The 23,379-nt window shown below is 31.9% G+C and overlaps 3 protein-coding genes and 1 long non-coding RNA gene across 4 annotated transcripts; 2 read left to right on the top strand and 2 right to left on the bottom strand.

Moving 5' to 3' along the window:
* Positions 1 to 97: 97 nt before the first annotated feature.
* LOC103850172 (cysteine-rich receptor-like protein kinase 42) lies at positions 98 to 8,334 on the bottom strand. The gene is made up of 7 exons (XM_009126887.3): positions 4,691 to 8,334; positions 3,856 to 4,459; positions 1,857 to 1,970; positions 1,342 to 1,692; positions 1,028 to 1,259; positions 796 to 940; positions 98 to 715 (listed from the first exon to the last, which is right to left on the bottom strand). Exons 1-7 carry the CDS (start codon positions 4,853 to 4,855, stop codon positions 356 to 358), a joined length of 1,971 nt encoding a protein of 656 aa, XP_009125135.1. The 5' UTR covers positions 4,856 to 8,334; the 3' UTR covers positions 98 to 355.
* A 1,702-nt stretch (positions 8,335 to 10,036) lies between these two features.
* On the bottom strand, positions 10,037 to 14,491 carry LOC103850171. Its single transcript, XR_629643.3, has 4 exons — positions 13,708 to 14,491; positions 13,380 to 13,417; positions 13,157 to 13,221; positions 10,037 to 12,903 (listed from the first exon to the last, which is right to left on the bottom strand). It is a non-coding gene; the product is annotated as an uncharacterized LOC103850171 (long non-coding RNA).
* Positions 14,492 to 14,594: 103 nt separating this feature from the next.
* Positions 14,595 to 17,843, top strand: LOC103850169. The gene is made up of 2 exons (XM_009126886.3): positions 14,595 to 14,827; positions 14,992 to 17,843. The coding sequence occupies exon 2, from the start codon at positions 14,998 to 15,000 to the stop codon at positions 17,665 to 17,667; it is 2,670 nt and encodes an 889-aa protein (XP_009125134.1). The 5' UTR covers positions 14,595 to 14,827; positions 14,992 to 14,997; the 3' UTR covers positions 17,668 to 17,843.
* Positions 17,844 to 18,094: 251 nt separating this feature from the next.
* LOC103850168 (homeobox-leucine zipper protein HAT5) lies at positions 18,095 to 23,068 on the top strand. The gene is made up of 3 exons (XM_009126885.3): positions 18,095 to 22,198; positions 22,282 to 22,521; positions 22,603 to 23,068. Exons 1-3 carry the CDS (start codon positions 22,097 to 22,099, stop codon positions 22,795 to 22,797), a joined length of 537 nt encoding a protein of 178 aa, XP_009125133.1. The 5' UTR covers positions 18,095 to 22,096; the 3' UTR covers positions 22,798 to 23,068.
* Positions 23,069 to 23,379: the final 311 nt, after the last annotated feature.

The following is a 23,379-nucleotide window of genomic DNA, read 5'->3' as shown; positions in this document are numbered from 1 at the left end:
TTATTTGGTATTAAAAAATTAATCAAATAACTAAGTTTATGGTGGATGAAAATTGAAAGTAAAACAAAAAAATTTAATATTAATTATATTTTGTAAATTATACTTGAAATAATTTTATATTACAATGATTAATAATATTATGTTCATATATAACTATATATTACAATTTATTAATCTATTGACATGTGGTTCAATCACGGTCGATCATATGATCCGGTGACGAAGAGTAATATGGTTCAATGTGAAGGTCAGATATGAAAACATTACTTTCTTCCTTAATGCACTCATATGCAACATTAGTTCTGGATGAAATTTACATAGATAGACCTCGGACCTCAAGAAAACGGTGAAACTTCTACGAAACAAGACGAGTTGCAAAAGATTCTGAAGAGGTATACGAAGCTAGATCGGTTTTGACCATTGTAGTACTATTGGAGCTGCAAGATGCAGTACTACTGCCCTCTGTAGCCAAAGAGCTAATTCTTAAGAAAGGAGGATTGGTTGGAGATGGAATCGGATAATCTCTCTCCGTTAACATACTGATGACTTCTTCCATCGATGGTCTCAGCGATGGAGAAGCTTGTGCGCATAACAATCCCACACTAAGAACTTTACAAACTTCAGCTTGGCTGCCTTGTACTTGAAGCAACTTCTCGTCGTTCAGACATGGGTCTAGGGCTTCTACCAATCTGTTCAGTCTGTAGAGGTTCCAGACCTAGAAACAAGAAAAGTTCGTCAAATTCAAGATTCCAAAAAAAAAACAACTAAATTTTGTTTTTGGGGAATCTTAATTACTCTATGTAAGAGATGACCAGCTCCTGGCACGAAAACGTTGTTTCTTGTTCCACAAGCGATCTCGAGAACGAGAACTCCGTAGCTATAAACATCAGCTTTCTCCGTTAATTGTCCTCTAACAACATACTCTGGAGCCATGTAACCTCTGCAAATTAAGAGTGAGTGTGAAAATTTATCATCGAGCCCAACACATGAATCACTCGAACCATGCATCTAGTTTCTAGTAGCTTACAGGGTTCCTGCGATGCCGGTGCTAAGATGAGTTTTATCCGTACCGAGACATCGAGCCAAACCAAAATCAGCCACTTTGGGATTGAGTTGGTCGTCTAGAAGAACATTGCTTGTTTTAATGTCACGGTGAATAATCCTAACCGGGGAGCCGTGTAGGTAAGCCAATCCTTCCGCTGTTCCAAGGATTATGTTTAGCCTCTGGTTCCAGTTTAAACTCTTGATTTTACTCTCATCTGTAAATCACAAAAAAAAAAACTACTTGTTAAGAGTCACAGAGCTTCCAAAACTCTGACAAAAAAACAGTGCAAGACTTACCAAAGAGAAAGTTGTCTAGGCTTTTGTTAGGGACGTACTCGTAGACCAAGAGACTCTCGGGTCCTTCAATGCTACAGCCAAGAAGCTTGACTAGGTTTTTATGTTGGATTCCACTTATCAGATTCACTTCGTTGAAGAATTCTTCTACCCATTCTCTTGTGTTAAACACTAGTCTCTTCACTGCCACGCTCTTGCCATTTGGGAGGATTCCTAAGAATACGGTACCGTTTCCTCCTTCCCCTAGTTTTTTCTTGGTGCTGAAGTAATCAGTTGCCTTCTCTAAAGTCTCGTACTTAAACTTAGTCTTTGAGTTCTTGAATCTTCTTGAAACCAACCCAAGATTTCTTTGTTCTGCTCCTCAAGAAATGAACGATGTAAGTTGGGTATATACATGATCACGTGGTATGATAATTAGTGCACATACGTAAAAGAACTTTTTACGTTTTGATTGAAATGTTTTCTTTATATATATGGAGAAAACATAGTGAACTAGTGCATGTGATTAAAATGTCTACCTTGTTTCTTCTTTGATACTTTGACAATAATAACATACGTTGCCAGTAGAATGAGCATAACGATTGCTGACATGGTCAAGACAATAGCCACGACGACTCCTTTGTTATAAAGCCCTGCCACCAATGTTTTTTTACACAAGTGTGTGTATAAATACAAATGTATATTCCACTAATTTAATTTAAACTCCGCGCGGGTGCTTGATTTAATTTTTGTTTAACATAAAATCATAAACCACTGGTTTGATAAAAAAAATTCATACATATAGAATAGAATATATTATTTTATAATATAGATGTTTGATAATATATTTTTTTTATTTATACATAATATTATATTATTTTTTATAACTTAATGCAATTTGATGTAATTGTACTATTCATATATTGATCTGTTGTTTTTTTTGAATTTATTTTCAAAAGAAAAAAAACATACCTAAAATTTTAATTTTTGCATTAGTTTTCTATGAATTATCTTTAATTTTATGATATTTTATTTTCTTGAAAATTGAACTCTCCAATTTTTATATTTGATTAAACTAAATAAAGTAATGCTATATTTAAAATTCTTTTATATAATATATACTATATATTTCAGTTGTGTTTTTATTTTCACTATAAAGAAACAACAACCATTGTAATTAATTAATTTAAATTGATTTTAAATGTAGTGGTATAATCTGTAAATAAAAAAATACAAAAAGGAAATATGTCATTTATTATAAATGCAATGATTAAATGTGTAAATAAAAAAAAGTAATAAATCTGCTATCCATGTTTCCAAACAATTCTCATTTATTTGTTTATCCTTGTTTCCAAACAGTACTAAGGGTACTTCAGTTTTAATAATATAGATTTTTTATAACTTAATGCAATTTGATGTAATTGTACTATTCATATATTGATCTGTTGTTTTTTTTTGAATTTATTTTCAAAAGTAAAAAAACATACCTAAAATTTTAATTTTTGCATTAGTTTTCTATGAATTATCTTTAATTTTATGATATTTTATTTTCTTGAAAATTGAACTCTCCAATTTTTTATATTTGATTAAACTAAATAAAGTAATGCTATATTTAAAATTCTTTTATATAATATATACTATATATTTCAGTTGTGTTTTTATTTTCACTATAAAGAAACAACAACCATTGTAATTAATTAATTTAAATTGATTTTAAATGTAGTGGTATAATCTGTAAATAAAAAAATACAAAAAGGAAATATGTCATTTATTATAAATGCAATGATTAAATGTGTAAATAAAAAAAAGTAATAAATCTGCTATCCATGTTTCCAAACAATTCTCATTTATTTGTTTATCCTTGTTTCCAAACAGTACTAAGGGTACTTCAGTTTTAATAATATAGATTAACCGAAATAAATAAAAAAATGTGTAAAAAACATCAAATTTAAAAAACAATTTGAATTAATGTTGTGATAAATAAATAAAACTAAATTTGAACTGTAATTGAGTTGTTTGGAGACCGAAATCAAATTAAACGAGAAAATACTTCTGTAATGATTTTTACCCAAAAAAAAATACATTTGGAATGTTTAGAGTATCTCCAACCCACTTTATTTTCCACTCTAAAATAGAGTTTGAAGTAAAAATGTTCCAATGATACTTTATTTTCCACTCTAAAATAGAGTTTGAAGTAAAAATGCTTCAATGGTATTCTATTTTTCACTTTATAATAGAGTAAAAAGTAGGTTTACTCCAAATATGGAGTAACTTATTTATTTTTTTGTTCATCACTCTATTTTTCACTCTAAAATAGAGTTAGAGTACTACTGGAATAGAATTGAACTCTATTATATAATTATTCTATTTTGAAGTGAAAAATAGAGTATATAATTGGAGATGGTCTTGAGTCTAGTAACTAAAAACTAGATCGTAACATATAAACCAAACAAGCATTTGTTTTTCTTCGGTTTGTGTAACTTTTATGTTAAAAGTTCAAATGTATACATCAAATTTAACTTGAGAAATAAGACTTACCATGAAGTACACTATGTCCATGACCATTATAGAATTTATGATCAGAGTATCTAAGATAACACCCACTATTCATAGCTCTCCCTTCTCTCCTCGAAACGCACCGTTTTACTTGTCCAATAGCTTTCTCCAAACAATCCCTACAACCTTCTTTCCCCACGCTCTCCCAGCACTGAGCAAGCGCGTGTACCCCACTCTCCCCGGCGACTCCGAAACCCCCGTGTTTAACAGCGGCTCTCACCGCCATTTCGGAAACGCGGATTCCAAACTGGGGATCCAAAACGGTGTCGTTGCTGCATGAATATCTGTCCGAGGCGGCGGATATCGACTCGCCGTAAAACTCGTAAGTGTCGTAGCGGAGGAAACAGCCGTCGAGGAAGATCCGCGCGGAGGAGGAAGGGAGACAACGAGGGATGCGCGTGCGTGCAATCGCGTAGCAGAGCTGGCAATCGGACGGTGAGAGATCGTTGTGGCACTGGACAAGTGCGTAAACCGACGTCGTTTGGGTTTCAGAGTTAGACGACAGGGAGTTTATGGACTGCGTTGCGAAATGGCGTGTAGTTAGTTTCGAGGAGAGTGATTGCATATCATCGACGAAAGTTGGGATGTAGTCAGTGGCGAAGCCACGTTATAGGGTCTGGGTGCAAGTGCACCCGTAATTATATCAAAATCGAAACTTTTGCATATAAAAACAGTTAAGTTTAGGTAGCTACTATGGTAAAAGGGCGCATATGCACCCCCACTTTCTTAGGTTCGATGCTTGCCAAATGCATTTTTTATCTTTTACTTGCAATAGTGCACCCAGTACTTAAAAAGTCTAGATTCGCCCCTGGATCATGTAGTTTGGATCAGTGGAGGAGCTGTTGCTTACGCCGCAGAAGAGACCGGACACGGCTGTTCTTGGCTCCGGGGACGGGGAGGAAGAAGACGAGTAGGTGAATGTGAAGAAAGAATATGAAACGAGGACGTATTGAAACAGTATGATTTTTGTGTGGGAAAGCATTTCTTTGATTTTTTTTTTTTTTTTTTTGCTTTTGTTCTGTTTGAATAATGTAATCTAGGGCTCGACAAAATATTTATAAAATTCCTTTTTATTCTTTATCCACAACACATGCCGAGCTGCTTAGACATAGGAAGTATGATTCCGAGAACTCATATTTTAAACAGATAGTTGATTTTGTAAAAAACTATATTTATATGATTAAAAATAACAATATGTCAACACCAAATAAAAATAAGTTTTATTGAAATTTAGTAGCAAATAATTAATTTAATAAAAATATATCATAAAACTTACACATATAAATAACTATATTATATATATTATATATATATATTATATTATATATATATATATATATATATATATATCATAGTGGATTTTTTTGAAAATTTAATATTTGTGATTGGAAAAATCTCTAAAGTATCAGCTTTTAAAGTTAATCAGAATAACGTTAAAATGATGAAAAATATAAATAGCACTCATTTAACCAAAAAAAAAACTAAATTACTCTAAATTGTAAATTTTAATCTCATCCCACCCTTAAATGCTAACCCTAAAATTTAATCTATAAATCCAAACTCAAACCATATAATAAAATCTATATTTTTATATTTTAGGTAATCATATATTAAATATCTTTTTTTTGTATGAGTTTTTTTTTTTTGCAATTTGCTTCTTTTAAAAATATTGGATAGTAGTATTTTGTGATTCATAATGATATAAATATCCAGAGTTTTTTCAGATTAAATCGAATACCCAGCCTAATCAAGTTTTACAATTTTTGTACCTCTACTTATAGCTTTACAACTTGATAGCATCATTTAATTGTTCACCTAACTATAGACAGATATGCGAATAAATTGATTAGGAAGATAATAAACGAATGGATATAGATAAACGAAAGGGACATGGATCCTGGCTGGGAATCCTGGAGTTAAGGAGATGATGGAAAAAACGCGAACAGTTGTTTGTAAAAGTATTCATGCTGTATTTTGTTAGTAAGAATCTACTGTACTACTGTTTCAAAAATTACTAACGTGTGATGAGTGTTGACGTTTAATCAATTTAGAACGAATCACGTACACACTTAACAATTACGAGTATCTTTTTCAGAAAAATGTAAAAATGAACCGTCCTAATTTATGTGTCGGTGGCTAACTCGTCGGACCGGTGGGGTAGGGTTAGGTTGGGTGGCGCAGCAAATTCAACAGTCTTCGCCTTAATTCTTGACTCGATTGGCACTCATTACCGGAATACAACATTACATATATATATGACTCTCTTACTAACAAAGTTTTCCAATAGATGGACATGATCTCTCGAGTCAAGTATAACATACTGTTTTCTAAGGAGTGTGTGTATGGAGTTTTTATATCTGACATAAAAAATATATTATATTACTCAAGGTAAAAGTGATATGAGAATCGGAACGATCAACAAAAATTGAACTTCTATGAAAAACACATACAATCTTGGTAGAGATACTATTTCCGCCAATTCTGACAAAGCATAACCAATGATTAAAAAACTATTGAGTTTTGTATTTTTTACATCAAAAATCTATTATATTATTCATGGTATATGTGGTATGAGAATTTAGACGGAAATAAAATAAAAAAACTAAAACTAAACTTCAATGAAAAACACGTTTGATTTTGGCTAAAGTGTATGATATCCGGTTTTCTCTCTTTGTATGTGAGTGATCTTGAAATCTTGGAATCGTCCTCGTAGAAATGCTATCTCTAGCCAATTTTGTTGAAAAACTTGGCCATGTTGTCGGATTTTGAATTATTGAAATGACATCTTTGAAGTCCATTCAAAAATACTGACATGTTATGTGTTGAAGCACATTCTCCATAGACCAAATGAATGCATCCAATTCTGAATGCAAAGATGACAAGCATCTCCCTTTATTTCTCAAACCTAAGAGTTTTTCATTCCCAACTGACCAACCATATCTACTAAACAGTGAATTCGAAGTCAACAATCCATCTACCCAAAAAAATACGCTGCAAGCATAAGACTTATGTATCATGTGTCTGGTATTGTGGATGAGCATCTTCTGAGTTCTTTTTGTTTGCATCAAACCATGCATGACATTCACTTTGAGCATGTCTTAGTAACTATGCCTTGATGGCTGACCTTCATCTCATAAGTCTCTGTTCCACTATCTCACACACCTCCAATATTTCTGAGAAGACTCTGAAATAATTATCACTTTGTCGCCTTGAAAGAATCATATCACTTCGTCTTTTTTTTTTTTTTTAACTTTGGGGATATCCCAGACCCATGAACGAGTCCAGACTAATCCCCAAAAGGGTGGTGCAGCCGGACCCTCCCTCCGGGTATTCAAATGGACCGTAAGATAGACCCATATCACTTCGTCTTGATCCTCCAATCTTTTCATCGTTGTTTAGGACCTCATTGAGATCACCTAACATTGCCAAAGACAACTTATACATCTTATTTTATATTTTTCTTTCATTTTTAAATTTGAAACCACTCAGTATTTTGTGTGTGAAATGGAATGAATGGTAACATAAAGTAAAATTTGAGTGCGTTTAGTGTTAAGCAGCTGAAACATTCATAACCTTAGATAAAATAATGATAAGTTATTAGTATAAGCTAACAATAAAATACAAAAAAGTATAAAACAGTGCATACATTTGTGGTTTAACTTGTTGGCCTTTGAGAGGCGAAAAAAAAAAAAAATTGGCTCTTTTTCAACAAATCTAGTTCGCTGAGGACCCATTCTGGGTCTTCGACGAGGATTCCTTTTCTCCTTTGTTTTTTTTTCATGGGTTTTTATGGAGTTATGATGGATTAGTCGAGGTTTGTGTGGTTCTTCAGTGGCATATTTCTCCCTTTTCCGTCTCTGGTTAGGTCTTTGGTGCAACATACCTATAAGAAGGCTATTTCACTCTAGTGGCTAGTTGGTGTTGATAGATTGCCTTCGCTACTCGTGGACTGTTGTGTAAATCATTGTAATGCATATATTAAGATATTTACATATATGATAGTTATTTACATAAATTAAATAAAAACCAAATAATAGAGAAATATAACATAAAAAAACACTTTTAAGGTAGAAAAGAAAATAAAAAATATTTTCAAATACTTTATAAATATTTGGTAACAATATTATCTAGATTATCAAAGATTCAATCATGATCAATCCATAGATTATAGTTTCTGCCACATGTATAAACAAACCGATAGCTTTGAAAACATATTCGACTAAGGCTTTGATTGACAGAGAAGATGATAAAGCAGTAGCAGTATGCTGCAGAAACAATATGCTGCAGAAGATGTACGTTTTTGTGAAACTATTCAATAGGATGATTGGTAAAGTAATATGAGTATGCTATTTACTGAATATATTTCTAATATATATAAATATATATAAAAATATATTTCTAATATGTATATATATATAAATATATTAACATATAAAATTAAAAAGATATTTAATTAATTATATTTAATAATTTAATAATATGTTTATATCAAAAATATTATTTTAAAATAAATTTACAATTAAAATATTTATTTTTTAAAAATAATATTTCACATTTAAAATATAATTAAATCATATTAATTAAATTATATAAACTAATTATATTAATTAAATTATATTTAAAATGTGAAATATTTTTTAAAAACAAATATTTTTATTGTAAATTAATTTTAGAAAACAAAATATTATTTTCTGGATACAAAAATAATTTAATGATATTATTAACTAAAATAAATAAATAAATTATATATTTTATTTAATTTTATAAATTATAAATGCAAATGATATTTTAAAAGTTTCATATGAAAACATTGACCAGAGAACATTTGGAAAACATTAACATTTAGTAAATGCTTTTCTAAATATTTTTATAACAATTGTTGATTGGATAGATAATGTAGAACATAATGCTAATGCTAATGCTTAACGGTTAAGCCTTAACCAATCAAAACCTAAGTTTAGCATTTTCACTTGTTTCAACATTGCATATTCAAATTATTTTAAAATAGGAAACCGTAAAAAAATCATTCGACCTAAATTCTGAGAACAATATATTTAATATTCCTCAAATGTGAAATATATCATTAAAGTTCTTTTTTTTATTTTGATAAAAGATTCATATTATTAAAGTTAGGTTACTAATTCTAATAAATGTATATTGTTTAACAAATCATAGAATACAATTTCTACAATATTATTTTGTTTAGAAAATGACATCTATTTTATGTAGAACAATAAACAAGTTTAGATCCAGAAAACACTACTAATTTGATGTGAGTTTCTTATACTATTTTCACTTTTTTCCTTTTTTTGGTTTCTATAATAAAATTATTTATTTATTTTATTAATTAAAAGGGTAATTACAGGAAGATATGATAAACAATATTTTATTTTTTTAAGACAATAGTAATGAATCATTGTTCTATTTTTCAGTTTTCTCTAAGAAATTTTATTTTTACTAGATCCTTTCTCCGCGCTACGCGCGGATAATATATTTAAATTTGTTACATTTATAAGTTTTATTTGTATGTGAATTTTTGTATATTAAATTATATATAACTAATTTTCAAATTTGATTTTTGCTTTATATTTTTATTTTGAAGTAAGTATTTGAATTATACGTAACACAATTAACTTATAAAATATGAATAATCAAGTCCGAGATTTTAGAGTTATGTAAGAAAAATATAATTATGTATAGAACATAAATTATCTTAGTTTAAAAGATCGGAATCTCATCTCGAATAAATTCACGAAAATAAAAAGTACTCCAATAACCTACTTAAAATATATAACCCCCTTTTCAAAAAAAAAAAGCGTAAATTTAATAACATTTTGTTACGTGTAATAGGTTAAAACTGACAATTGAATATCGATCTAGAATATTATTTTAATAGATCTAATGGTAAAATATTAATTGTAATAAACAAATTTTGAATTTTGTAATATTACATGAATTAGAAGTCTTTAAAATCTAAAATCTATTTTATTAACATAATATACTTTTTATTCATTTATTATTTTGACGTTACAAAATATTGCTTTAGTTTTATTTGTATATTAATTTTTTAATAATTTAGTTTCTTTTAAAGTAATTTTAAAGTTATCAAGAATATAATATATTTAAATTTATTTATTTAAATATATCCAAATATGATGTCTCATTTTTATGTGTGTTTGCGTTGAATATATTTAATTTGTAGTTTGTATATTTAATAACACCTTGTTGCGTGCCGTTCTATGGGTTTAATAAATGTGTTGTCATTTCATTTTTATTACTACTAACATGATTTTTTAGTCATCAGTGATAATGTATTTTTAACGTTATGTATTATATTTTATCGTATATTTTCTAACTCTTCATGCTGGCATTTTTTTTAGAATCATTTTAATTAGATAATATGTTTAAAGATGTAAATAAAACTGTGTATGTTGTAAATTTTGACTTTTTAGTGTAACTGAGCACTATCAATTATGGAAATTATATTATCATTTAATTTTACTAAATATTTCTTTCTGTGTATATTTTTGTTTTATTTTATAATTTTACAATTTTATTGTCTTATTCTTTAAATGCAGAGAATTGTTATTTCCAATTTTTGTTTCATATACCTTAAAAGTCTTCGGTTGATTTTTGTTTGTTTTCTTTCTCTCATTACAATGTACAGTTCCACCGTTTCTTTTTTCGGGATCAAACTACTAATATCATCAGATAGAAAAACTTAAACTCCAAGAATGAAGTGAGTATTTGTGCTAGAGAAAACTGATTTAGCCACTAATATAGTGTATATTATAATATTAGAAGGTATGAAAACTCTTATCTGTTGTCCTACGGTAGACATAATTAAGTTGTTGTCAATTGATTCTATATTTGTGATAACTGGAAATACATCTTTATGTCTTCTTTACATCATCCTTAATTGGTTTACGGTTCGACCATTTCTAATATACTAAGAGTAACATAATATTAGATGTTGATTATCTCCTTCCAATTATGAATGCACAGAATGAGGGAAATTCAAGGTGAGACCACTTTACAATTTTGCCCTCATATCTATATAGAGTTAGTTTATAAATTACTCTATCTCTTTCAAAATGTAATCAATTTTAAATAAAATTTGTAATATTTAAAAGTTAGTACTTTTGAAAGCTGTTATTTAATATATAAATTTAATCAATTTCACAATAATTTACCTAATTTAATTGGCCACACAATATCCAATAAATATAAAGTTACATTGAAATATAAAAATAATTTATATAGTAATGCAATGTGCATATATTTCTTGTGTAGCAAATAATTTAAGTACTATTTGGAAGCATAAATGAACTGGCTAATAGAGATACAATTAAATATAAGAACTTGTTGAATGGGGTTCATATGAACTTTTTTAGCATATCTTCTTAAATCAAAATTCTAAAAAGTGTGTATATTCACCGGTTTTTTTGCTTACAACTTTATGCCTTGAACACTTGCACTATTAAAGTGATTTTGATGGGAGATCTCAAAATTTATAAAGGAAGAAATTTGATGTTGAGAGTTTTTTTTACATATGGTCGGTCCGCGCTACAGCAGGATATGATGTATTAGTTTTTATCAATGATATAATTTGTGTGTAAATTTTTTTTTCATTTAGTTGTGAGTGTGATTATGTTAAACAATCAATGTTGTCTACATCAAATTTTAGTTATATAACTAAAAACGATATGTGAGCATATTCAGTATTATCGCTGATTTGATTCAGAGTTGCAAATTTTTATAGTGTTATAATACTTCTCTAAATTTAAACCTTGAGCATTATAAATTAAATCAATCAAAATCGAACATAATAGAGAAACCTTGTTAAACCATGAAGCATAAAGGATATTTCTGGATTTTATGGAGCGGAAAGTTAAGTATTAATCTCTTATTCTTCCTCTTTAGACAAAAAGCAGCATATATATTTTATATTTTTTTATCAGATGAGAGTTTCTATGCTGTTTATTTAACAATTAGATATAAGAGCATGAGAAAGCAAATATAACTATAATTTAGATTTAAATAGATATATATTATATCAGAACTGAATATTAAAATATAATTAATATGCCAATTTAGAATACTTTTTTATTTACTCATTGTGTTACCCAACAAATTTGAAATGATTAAAACTCACTATTTTTAATATTTTCAGTATTGGAATTAACGGAGGATAAGCAATGTGAAATTTAATTTAATTAAACTTTGTTTATGCTTTAAATATTTAAATCTTATTATTTACTTTTCCATATAAACAATTGTTAAAATTTACAACTCATTTAAAGTTTAGTTATGTTTTTAGAATCATTGAGTTCCAATTTCTCTAGTATCCGTCTTTAAAGGCAGTGTAAAATGAAGAAAATGGTTCATTACATTTTCTATATCAAACGATAATATATTCTTTTGGCTAACTAAATTTACGACTATATAATTTTGGGCTGATAGAGTACCAAAGTTGTTTTAGCAGGCTGACCGAAGAAATCAATTATTTTAGCTTTTTTGGGCAAAGGTTAAAAAGATTGTTTGATCAAACTGCAACATAAGTAAGTAAAATATAATTGGTAAACATCTTTGATTGAAAATGATTGTATAAATGGGTTATCTTTTATGTATCCCAATCAATTTTATAACAAAAAATGAATCGAGTAAAAAATACCAAAAAGACAAACATAATGTTGGTTTTTAAACCAGCTCATGAGAAGACATTACAAACCAAATAAATTCAAAGAACAAATATTTTTTTTAATAAATCATATAACCCAAGGCTATCTAAATCATATAACCCGAGCCATCAATCTGTAAATTGAGAAACAGTACATCAGCTCAAAGACCTAACTCTTCTGTTGTCTTTCTTCCTTCTTAATCATAAATAAATAAAGCTTCTTCTCTGGATAAGAAGATTCCTCGCTGATACTTACACCCCCATTGGCCTCTCAATTTGTTGACCTTCCACAAGTTTACGGAAATAATCAACAATGTTATATCAGTTTGTAAATCTGCAGATGCATGTACCTGTTATACACCACTACCAATGAAGATTAATGTAAACATGCAAAACGTAAGAAAATACAAATATTGTCAGTACTAAAGCATATCACTTGCTGTTTTCTTCTATTAATAAACACAAAAACACTTAACGTCCGGTGTGAAGTAATAAAACAGATTTACTTCTTTTTTTTTTAAACTGATTTACTTTTACAGGAGACAATAACGAAGTAAGTGGTAACTTTGAGAATGAAGTGGTACAAATGAAGTTATAGATTACCTGATCAAAATCTCTCGAAGGTTCCCTATCAACTGTCCTTTGATGTATTCTTCAGTGTTTCCAATCTGTAAAAAAAACAGTATAACCAAACTCAAATGACTAAACTGAAAAGAATGATAGGCCTATCAATCCTAGCTTTTAAAATTACAACATCAATCTTTGTTCAAAACTTCATCCTACTTTAGCATTCTCGAACAGAACATAAAAACGCAAAGGAAAGTACCTGCAAGTTCATGTAGGAGTCAACAGAGGCGAGGAAACCTGTATAAAAAAAACGCACACACACGCGCACAGTAAAGAACCAAACAAAAGAAACCACAATGCCAATCGAAATTAAGAATCAAAGGTATCACCTTTTGACGTATACAAAGCTAAAACCAGATAAAAAAAAAAACTTCTTTGGATTCAAATTCGTATCGGAATCAGTGACCAATAGGTTTCCATGATATGATTTGGAATCAAGATAACAAAGCAAGGAAACAATGCGGGAGATAGATTCTAATAATAACCCTAATTCAATAGAAAATAAAGATTTCCAACAAAACTCATACCTCGTGACCAGATACTTCGCCGCTCCGCTCCGCGAATCTTTAACCTAACTTTTCACTTCTCTTTCACCTCAGATGTATTTCACGAAGTCTTACGTTTCAAATGGTGTGAATAAGCGCAAACGGCATCGGCCATCAAGAAGAGGAGAGATGACCTTCTTTGTTTCTCGACTGCTGCTGTATTAATTAGGTTAGAGACACTCCTTTTTCATCGGGCCGAAAACTCACAAAATCTAAAGCCCAATTCTGCGCCAACCGATAGAAACCCATTACGTGTGCTGACGTGTCAAAAAGGACTCTCCTGATTGGCCTGAATTAACTATCTTACGTGGACATGCTCCCTGCTCAGTATATCGGGCTTTTAGTAGTGTTAGATTTATCATATTTTGTTAAGACAATAGTAATGAACTCAGTTCGATGGAGTACAAAATGGTGGAGTACAAAATGGATAAACACTAAATTGCTAAAATCACTAAATTTAGATACTGGTGTAATAATAGCTTGTGCCTGACTTTAGTAATCAGATAATCAATACTCTCTAAAACGGCAAAGATAGGTGTCGTTTCCCGTTCAAAGTAAAGGATCTCTTTGCTTTTACTGCCGCTAAGTACACACCGTCGGAATACTGACATGTGTCGAGCATCGGAAACTTGTGATGCGTCATCTATAACTCATCCCACTAGCGTAACAGCTAACGTGATTTACACGATCCAATCCTTTTCCGCCACGTAAGAATCTGGATACCGACGTATCGCATACCAACGTAAGTATGTAGTGAGTAGGTTATAGGGTCCATACTCGCGCAGCTGTTGTCTCATCTGCTTGTTAACGTGAAAGCGACCGGTTGAGTAATTGTTGTTTTCTGTTCTTCTTATTAAAACAAGTAAAAAAGCCATTAATACCGAAAATACCCTTTTTATGTGTCTTAATTTCCCAAAGATTTGCGCCGCGTTACAACCCTCAAAGTTTATCTCTTTCAAACCAAAGAGAAAAAAAAAAGAAATGAATTTCCTCGTGAGATTCTGATTTTCTCGTTGTGGGTTTTGTTCTTACGAGAAATCTAAAGGATTCGCTTCTGGAAAGTTTTGTTTTTTTTTTCCCCGCTCGAGCTAAGATTATTCAGGTGATTTACTTGTTTATGTTTCTGGAGATGTTGTTTGATTCTCATGAACCCTAGTTTTTGTAGATGTTGCTCGTTCCTGGTGAAGGGTTTTTGAATTGTTTATGTGTGTTCGGTTGAAAAATTAGTTTGTCTTTTTCTGAATTTTTGTTGTCGGAATGTTTTAGGGAAATATGGAGATGGAAACTGTTGAAGAGACAAGACCGAGAGCTAGTTCTTCAGAAACTGGGTCAGCTAAACAAAACGACGTCGCCGCCTCAGGTGAGAAAACCCTAAAAGAGAACGGTGTTAGGGTTACTGAAAACGGAGAGCACAAGGTTGTTGATGAGTCTGGTGTTATCGAAGATTGTGTGATGAATGGAGTTTCGTCTTTGCTAAAGCTGAAGCAAGATGTCAGTGATAATAGTGAGGCCAAAGAAGAAGAAGAGGAGGAAGAGCATGGATACCATGTAGGAGATTTCGTTTGGGGGAAAATCAAGAATCATCCATGGTGGCCAGGTCAAATATACGATCCATCAGAAGCTTCAGATTTGGCGTTGAAGATAAAGCAAAAGGGGAAGATGCTCGTTGCGTATTTTGGAGACGGGACATTCGCTTGGTGCGGTCCCTCGCAGTTGAAACCGTTTGCAGAGAGTTTCAAAGAGTGTTCTAACGTAAGCAGCTCGAGGGTCATTGTAACTGCAGTGGAAGAGGCGGTTGAAGAAATGGGTAGACACATGGAGCGCTTACTGATACGCGATTGCACAGTGGAGCTTGATAACCGTGTGGTTAAGAACGCTGGGATAAAGGAAGGTGTTGCTGTTCGTGATGTGAGAAGAGAGATGATTTCTTCTTTGCTGGTTGGTAAACCTGAAGGGATTCTTCAAGATGTTAAAGGATTTGCAGAGACGGTTAGTTTCAGCGGTTTGCTTGAGCTTGAGATTGTGAAAAGGAAGGTGTCTGCGTTTTTTCGGTCTAAAAGAGGATATGGTCTGACTGAGTTTCCTGAGCCCCAACCAGTCCCGGGACTTGAAGACAAGAACAATGATGATGATGATGATGATGAAGACGAGGACTTTGATGATGGTGGTGCTAGACGTTCAACTATAGAGAAAGGAAAAGAAGAAGAAGCGTTGGATCCTGAAGAGTCGATTCAAAGACCGTTAGAGAAGTGCTCAGGGTTTCCTGATCACAGGCTGCAACACAGGAGGAAGCAGAAGAGCATTGCTGAGATATTGGAGAATGAGTCTTGTGCTAAGGTGAGATTTGAGATAGAACCGGAGGATGGAAAGGGGAAGTCGAGTAGGAAAAAGGTGAAGCGCAGTGATGAACTTGTAACCACCACCAATCCGAAGAGTAGAAGAATGAAAGAAGTTGCTGCAATTGAAGAAGATAGCAAAGGCAAAAGGAAGAGGAAGAAAAGGGATGAGGAAGGGGGTGGAGAGAGAGAAGAGGATGAAGCAGATAATGATTCAACTCCGTTAGCTTCACTGCGTAAGAGGGCGAAGGTTGATGATGCTTCAAGTGCTGGAAATGGCGAGACCTCTACACAAAATACAACAAAGAGAGAGAGGAAGAAGAGCAGCAAGTACTTTTCGCCAGAGTTCTTGTCAGATTTTTCATCCAAAGGGAGAAAAAAGACCAAACCCGAACCTGAATCTTCCGAAGTTCCAAGTCAGAGCCAAGGAGGAGAGCTAATGGCAAATGCGAGTAATAGCCTCGTGGTGGTGGAAGAAGAGGATAATAACTCTGGTGAGTTATTACTATTGGAGAATGGTGCAGGTCATCAAGAACTGTCAGAGGAGCTTAGTAACGCTGTCGATTTTCTGAGATTGGGAGCTACAACTGAGGAAATTCGGGATCTGATTCGTGTATCTGCTCTTGGTACAGAATATCCTAAAGACAGCAGCTCAAGAGACATGGTAAGAGAGTTCATGTCCATCTACAGAAGCTTCACATACCATGAGGGTGTTAACAGCAAGTTTCTAGGGAGTTATAGTACGGCAGGTACAGAGAAGGAAGAAATGAATGGGACAGGCAAACCTGAGGAGATTGAGCAGACTGGAAAAGAAGAGAATGAGACAACAAAGAAACAGAGAAAACCAAAGACGCCAACATCTAAGAAGCAAGCTGATGAAGTAGAAGAATCCCGCAAAGAGGTGACTGAGACAACGAAGAAAGAGAGAAAGCGTAACAAGCCTGAATCAGAGAAGAAAGCTCATGAAGGAGAAGAGTCTACGAAGAAAGAAAGAAAAGCTAAGAAGCTTAAATCAAGGAAGCAAGGGGATGAAGAAGAAGAGGCGAGTGGGTCAATGAAGAAAGATAAAAAAGGTAAGAAGCCTAAGTTTGAGGAACAGGAAACGCTGAATGAGTCTGAGAAGAAGGAAAGAGAGGGAAAGACTAAGAAGCAGGAATTTTCAGGAGCTGAGCTGTTTGTTACATTTGGTCCTGGTTCAACTCTACCTAAAAAGGAAGCGCTTATTGAAATCTATGGAAAGTTTGGAGCTTTGGATGAAGAGAGAAGCTATGTTTCAGACTCCAACTTATGCGCCCGTGTTGCCTTCTTGAACGTGGACGATGGAGAGAAAGCCTTTGAGTCTTCACAAGAGAACTCTCCTTTCGCTTCTGCTTCCACAATTAAATTCAGACTCAAGTATCCCAATGAGAGAGCAGGGGAGAAGAAAGGCGAAGCTGAAGCTGCAGAGACAAAAACTGTGGAGATGGAACACTTGAAGAAGAAGTTTGAGGAGATGATATCATTGGTGGATAAATCTCAAGGAGGAATGACTGAAGAAGTGAGAGTGAAACTTGAAGAGGAGATGGTGAATTTGCTCGAGGAAGTAAGAAAGATGCCATTGTCTTAGGATTATATTTTTTTTATGTTGGTTGAGACGTTTACATGAGATTGTGAATTTGCTGCAAAAAAGCTATGTCTTAGGATTATGTCTCTTATGTTGGTTGAGAATTTTCAAGAGATCTTTACAGGTTTTTAGGATATTTCTGGTCTTCTGCCAAAAAAAAAAAAGAAACTCTTTCTGAAGTTGATGATATTTATTTTATCGTTGCATAGGTACTAAATTTTGAACAAATGTCTTTGTCTTGCCATTTGACTAACTTGTAAGTTCACCAACTTTGAGAAACTAAGACATTCATGGGCTTTGGGTAGTACCATTCTCTTGAAGGGTCACTGATGCTGTAATAGTGTACGAGTCCAGTAAATTTGAATATACCATTCTCAGACACACGCACACCCACGATGACCGCAGCTTCGTGTCACAATAAACGTAAATCTTAGACACAAACTCATCTCATGTCCTCAACCTCACCAGGTACAGTTTCCATATCCATGTACTGAATATCAAGCTTAAGCAGATGCATTGACTTTTAAAGGACAGTTTTCACAATGTTGTAAATAACCAAAATAAAGAAAACAGAGTTCTGTCAAAGTCTTGTTCTTTTGGTGAACGCTGCGGCTGATCGCCATGACTAAAACGAACGCAGAATATTTCAGCTGAAGCTGCTTCCCATATTTCGTACATCGGGCTGTTTATTAGCGTCCATTTTAATCTTCCGTGCCGTTTAATTTGCTTTCGTTTGCACTATAATTTTCAGTCGCTGCCGCAACTAGCGGCGTTCACCAAAAGAACAGGACTCATATCGAAAAATAGATAGATCAGAAAAGGCTTTTTTAGCTTCTCCATAAGCTATTGATCAACTTTCAGTATGTGATACCTTTGCTTAAAGATTAATTACTTAGTGGAAGCAGAGCAACGTGAAGCCGGCAGGATTCTGTTTTGTTTCTTGCAACTCTTTCTGTTTTTAACTATGAAATTATCCGGTTATGTTTTAAAATCTGTATTAACCCGGCTGAAATCGCAAGTGACAGCCTCACCTTTGAATCTTACGATTAATATACCTTCGCTGTCAAACAAAAAAAAGAAAAATCCAAATACTAACACGACTGCTTCTGGTGCACCAGCGACTCTTTGGTACCAAATAAGATGTGTTCTCTTCAGCCTATTCATGTCATGGCAGCGAAAGAAATCAGATTTACTATAAATCTAACTCTTACGTCAACTTTGCTCTCTTACATATCTCCTTTGAATCTTATCATTCTTGCTTTGTTTCCAATCAAGGTGGATTCCTTCACAAATATCATTGTGCAAACTCAGCTTGAAGGAACCCTATTATAGAATGTCTCAGCCACAGATCTACGCTGTTGCACAAGAACCACCACCAGCACAACCGCAAGTAAGGTTGGTTATTGTTTTGGTTAGACAAGTAGGCTATGATCACTGGTGTGTAATCATTTGGAGCTTGATCATCTCTATGAGTGTGAAATACTATTCTTGGAATTTGTCATCAATACAGAAGTACAAGTAGATCTCAGCATTACAACATGTGTTTACATTTTCTCGATTTAAGACATGCATATACTGAGCGATGACTTGGAAGAAGTAGAGTTGATTACCTGTCTTAGCTTATTTTTCTCCATTATACATGTAAATCTCGGCAACACGCTTTTGTTCATCTATAATATATCGGGCGAAGTTTGTATCTTAAAATTTTGAAATCTATCACTTTTTAATATGCTATTGGAAAGAAAACTTGGGAGAGGTTGGAGTTAGCGTCTACGCTCGATCACATTGGTAATGTGGCTCAGATGTCTACTCTTTTCTGGTTCTGTACATAAGAATGTTGTGATTGTTGAGACTGAGTCCGAGCTAGAGTACTCTGAATTTGCGGTAATGTCTTGCTTTGCACACGCTTATTTGCAAGAAAGGAATGTCGCATACGCTAATTGCTTTTATCTTATATAATATACATGCTTTCTTCACTCCTGACTTGCATTCAACACAGTTACTAGATCATAATGTAGATTTGCAAATATATTTAGTATATCTGTAAACACATCAAACATTCATTTTTTCCTATTGTTGTAAACGATAATCAAAACGTTAAAGATTAACTTTGGAAAAATGTAAAAAGAAATATTTCTGATAATATTGTAGTGACCTAATTGTTAATAAACCTTTTTAATGAATGTAACTAATAATATTTTTAAAAAATTGTAATATACTCAAATCATGCAATATTTCAAATCAGCCCATCTTCTAGATATTATATGCGAAGTGATTTGTATACGTGTCATCACCACATTCATTCTTAACAGAAAATGATAACATGGCTTTTGAAAAATATGACATGGCATGAATGTAATTATGGATTTTAAAGACTTATTTTTTTGGCAAATTTTTTTAAAATATGGTAATAACTAATAACGTTTTCATCATCATTAAAGTAAACTTTCTATATAAGTTTTTTGGCATGATATTTGAAATATATTAAAAACTAAAAATTCATATACCACCACTAAAATGATAAATATTATATTAATAAAAGATAAGATATATTTACATCTATTAAAATGATAAATATTGCATTAATAAAAGATAAGATATATTTACATCTATTTCTTACATTAACTTATATATCAATATAAGTATACATTAACAAACACAAAACTAAAGCAATACTAATCAAACGAAATTTTTTGATAGTTAAAATGATTAAGTTTTATTTAAATTTATTGGTTAATTAAGTTAATTAAATATTAATGTTTAAAAGTTTAACGTCTATTAACTAAACAAACAAAAATCTATTTTTTTATTATAATTTAATTATTTAAATAAAAGCATATTTAAAACTAAGGAATAAGAGATATATTTAAGATAAATACAAAAAAATATTTTTATAAAATGTTGTTTCAACTCTATTGAAATTTAAATAGAATCAAACAGGAAGAGTTATATAGCAAATAAAAAGAAAGAAGAAGAGTACAAAATATATTTATGTTTTTCTCCAAGTTAAAATATAAAAATAATGATGTTAAAATATTAACTATTTAAAATAATAACAATATTATTATTATAACTAAAATTGTTATTTATACGCATTGCACATGAAAATTCCTAGTTAGTCTATAGTTGTGCAACTATATTTTTGCTTCACAAATGGTATATCTATTTTATAATAGCTAAAATATGTGGTATAGAGTAAAAACTCAACCAAATATACCAAGAATTTACTGAAAACTTATCAAAATAATTGAAAATATAAAACAATAAAGAAATATAAAATAAGGACAATCAAACAAACCACTCTCACATGGTAATAAAATAGAAAAGTTAACAAAACTAAAATACATTTGAACAAAAATAAAATAAAATACATAAACTTAGCATAGCGGGTGATAACACTTTGCGGTTGCAGGTGATAAAAGCAAAACCAGTCATGCCTTTGAAAGTATTTTTCGGTTGATTTGTTCTAATTCATTTTGTTTTGAAGTTTTTTGATAAGTTTTCCAATTTTAATCTTTGTAGAAATTCATTTGAACAAAACAAAAAATTTAAATATATAAACTGCGCATAACGGGTGATAACACTCGCTTGCGGGTGATAACAGAAACCAGTCATGCCCTTGGAAGTATTTTTGGGTTGATTTGTTCTAATTCATTTTGGTTTGATGTTTCTTGATAAGTTTCCCAATTTTAGTCTTTGTAGAAATTCATTTTGTTTAACGTTTTGGAAATGTTGCTATTATAAATTATAATCCTTTTAATATAGAACAAAATACCATTTTGTATAAGTGATAAAAACGATAAGAATGAATATGTGCTACGTACATTTAAATTCTTTTCTTTTTGAAGAACCGTATATTTTCTTCTTCTTCTTCAAAGTTCCAGTTATTCTCTCTTTTTTGTCACTTTCTTTATTTATTCTCCAACAATTCGTTTATTCTTCAAAAATTCAAAACTACATGTACAAACCGCGTAACGTGCAAAAATGTGATTCCAAAAATGTAATTCCAAAAATGTAATTCCAAATCTCTCAGTATAAATACAGTCGCCACTCTTCCTCCTAAGCTTTACCCGCGAAGATCTATACACAAATCTAACTCAAAAAAATAAAAGAAAATAGCTTGATATATTCTCTAAGATGAATGAAGATTCTCTCGGAATGTCTCTATATTAACTTCCATCTTTCATTTTGATCTTCGTCCTCTTCTTGATTTTTAGTTCTTGATTTTCTTGTTTCTTGATCTGTTTTTTTTTTGTTCTTTCAAAAACGATGGGACTTTGCCTCTGTTTGTTAGCAACTCCGGCGACATTGTTGTGGACGACGAGTTTCTTCCGCCACAAACTCTTGATTCTCTAACGAATTGTTTCATCACATAATCCCGCATTTTAGGTTTTAGTTCCTTCTTTTTTTTTTTTTTACTTTAAACATCTCAATGGATCCCAATTACGATCAAGAATCAAGATCAAGATCGGCTCCAACAGGTGAAATCGATAGTCAACCGGCTGAGAAAAAGCGTCGACTAACGATTGAACAAGTAAGTATATGATAAGACAAGAGTCAGAGAATGAAACGGTCTTTGCTACTTTAGTATTTTTTATTTTTATTTTAAATTGTTAGGTGAATATGTTGGAGAAGAGCTTTGAAGAAGAGAATAAATTGGAACCAGAGAGAAAGACTGAGCTAGCTAAAATGCTTGGATTGCCTCAACGACAAGTAGCTGTTTGGTTTCAGAATCGAAAAGCTCGGTGCAAGAACAAGAAGATCGAAAGAGATTACGATGTTCTCAAGGCTTGTTATGATTCCCTCCTGGCTAAACATGAATCAGTCATCTCAGAGAATGAGAAACTCAAATCTAAAGTAATAGCAAAGGCTCCTCTTAGTATGGCTTTCCATTGAGCTCAGTTTCTAACATGCTTCTACGAAACTTTGTGTTTGCAGGTCTTCACTTTGACTGAGATGCTTCTTCCTGCAGCACACCAAACCCAAAGAAACCTCCAAGGCAAGCTTAACTCTAAAGGTGATGATGAAACTATGAGCTCTTCCACAGCTTTAGTTCCATTGGCAAATGACCATTACTTCACCAACGTTGATGAATCATTCGGCTGGTGGGTTTGGCCATCGAATCTTATGTAAAAATATGAGAATCCAAGATCGGTGTAGAGCACAAGAGAGAAAGACTTAGTATTCTATAAGCTTACGTTCTAAACATGGGCAGAAGTTGAATAGACTATAGAACATATTGACATATGAGAAATAAGAATGTTAAAAAGCTATTACAATCTCTATTTTAAATAAATATATTATATGAAAATCCACTAGAGTTTCTACTAATTGTTCATTTTTTTTTAATTTTTTGAGTTCTTATTTATGCACATTCAATCAAAATCTAGTGGGTGATGGTTTATTTTACGAGTTAAAGAAAAACATATTGACCCTTCAACAACCAACATAAACCATTAGAGCCACAGACTTTTGAAATTAAAGTAATTGGTTTATGCAAGATTTCATTTTTGTTTTGGGTAACACAAAGAGCCAAAAACTCTTAACCTAAACCAAAGACTAAATTGTGTGTGACCACAAGTCAAAAGTTATAGTTTGTTTTCTATCCATATAATTGAGTGTTTATCACTTAAAATTCCAACACTAATCAAGAAAACTTAGAGAAAAATATACAAAAGTAAATCAAGAACCACCATGTATACAAAGATATGTATA

The sequence above is a fragment of the Brassica rapa genome, chromosome A07, assembly GCF_000309985.2.
Source record: "Brassica rapa cultivar Chiifu-401-42 chromosome A07, CAAS_Brap_v3.01, whole genome shotgun sequence".
In the NCBI taxonomy this organism is placed as follows: domain Eukaryota; kingdom Viridiplantae; phylum Streptophyta; class Magnoliopsida; order Brassicales; family Brassicaceae; genus Brassica; species Brassica rapa.
Note: the sequence above shows the minus strand (reverse complement) of the source record. Positions and strands in the feature narration are given on the sequence as shown.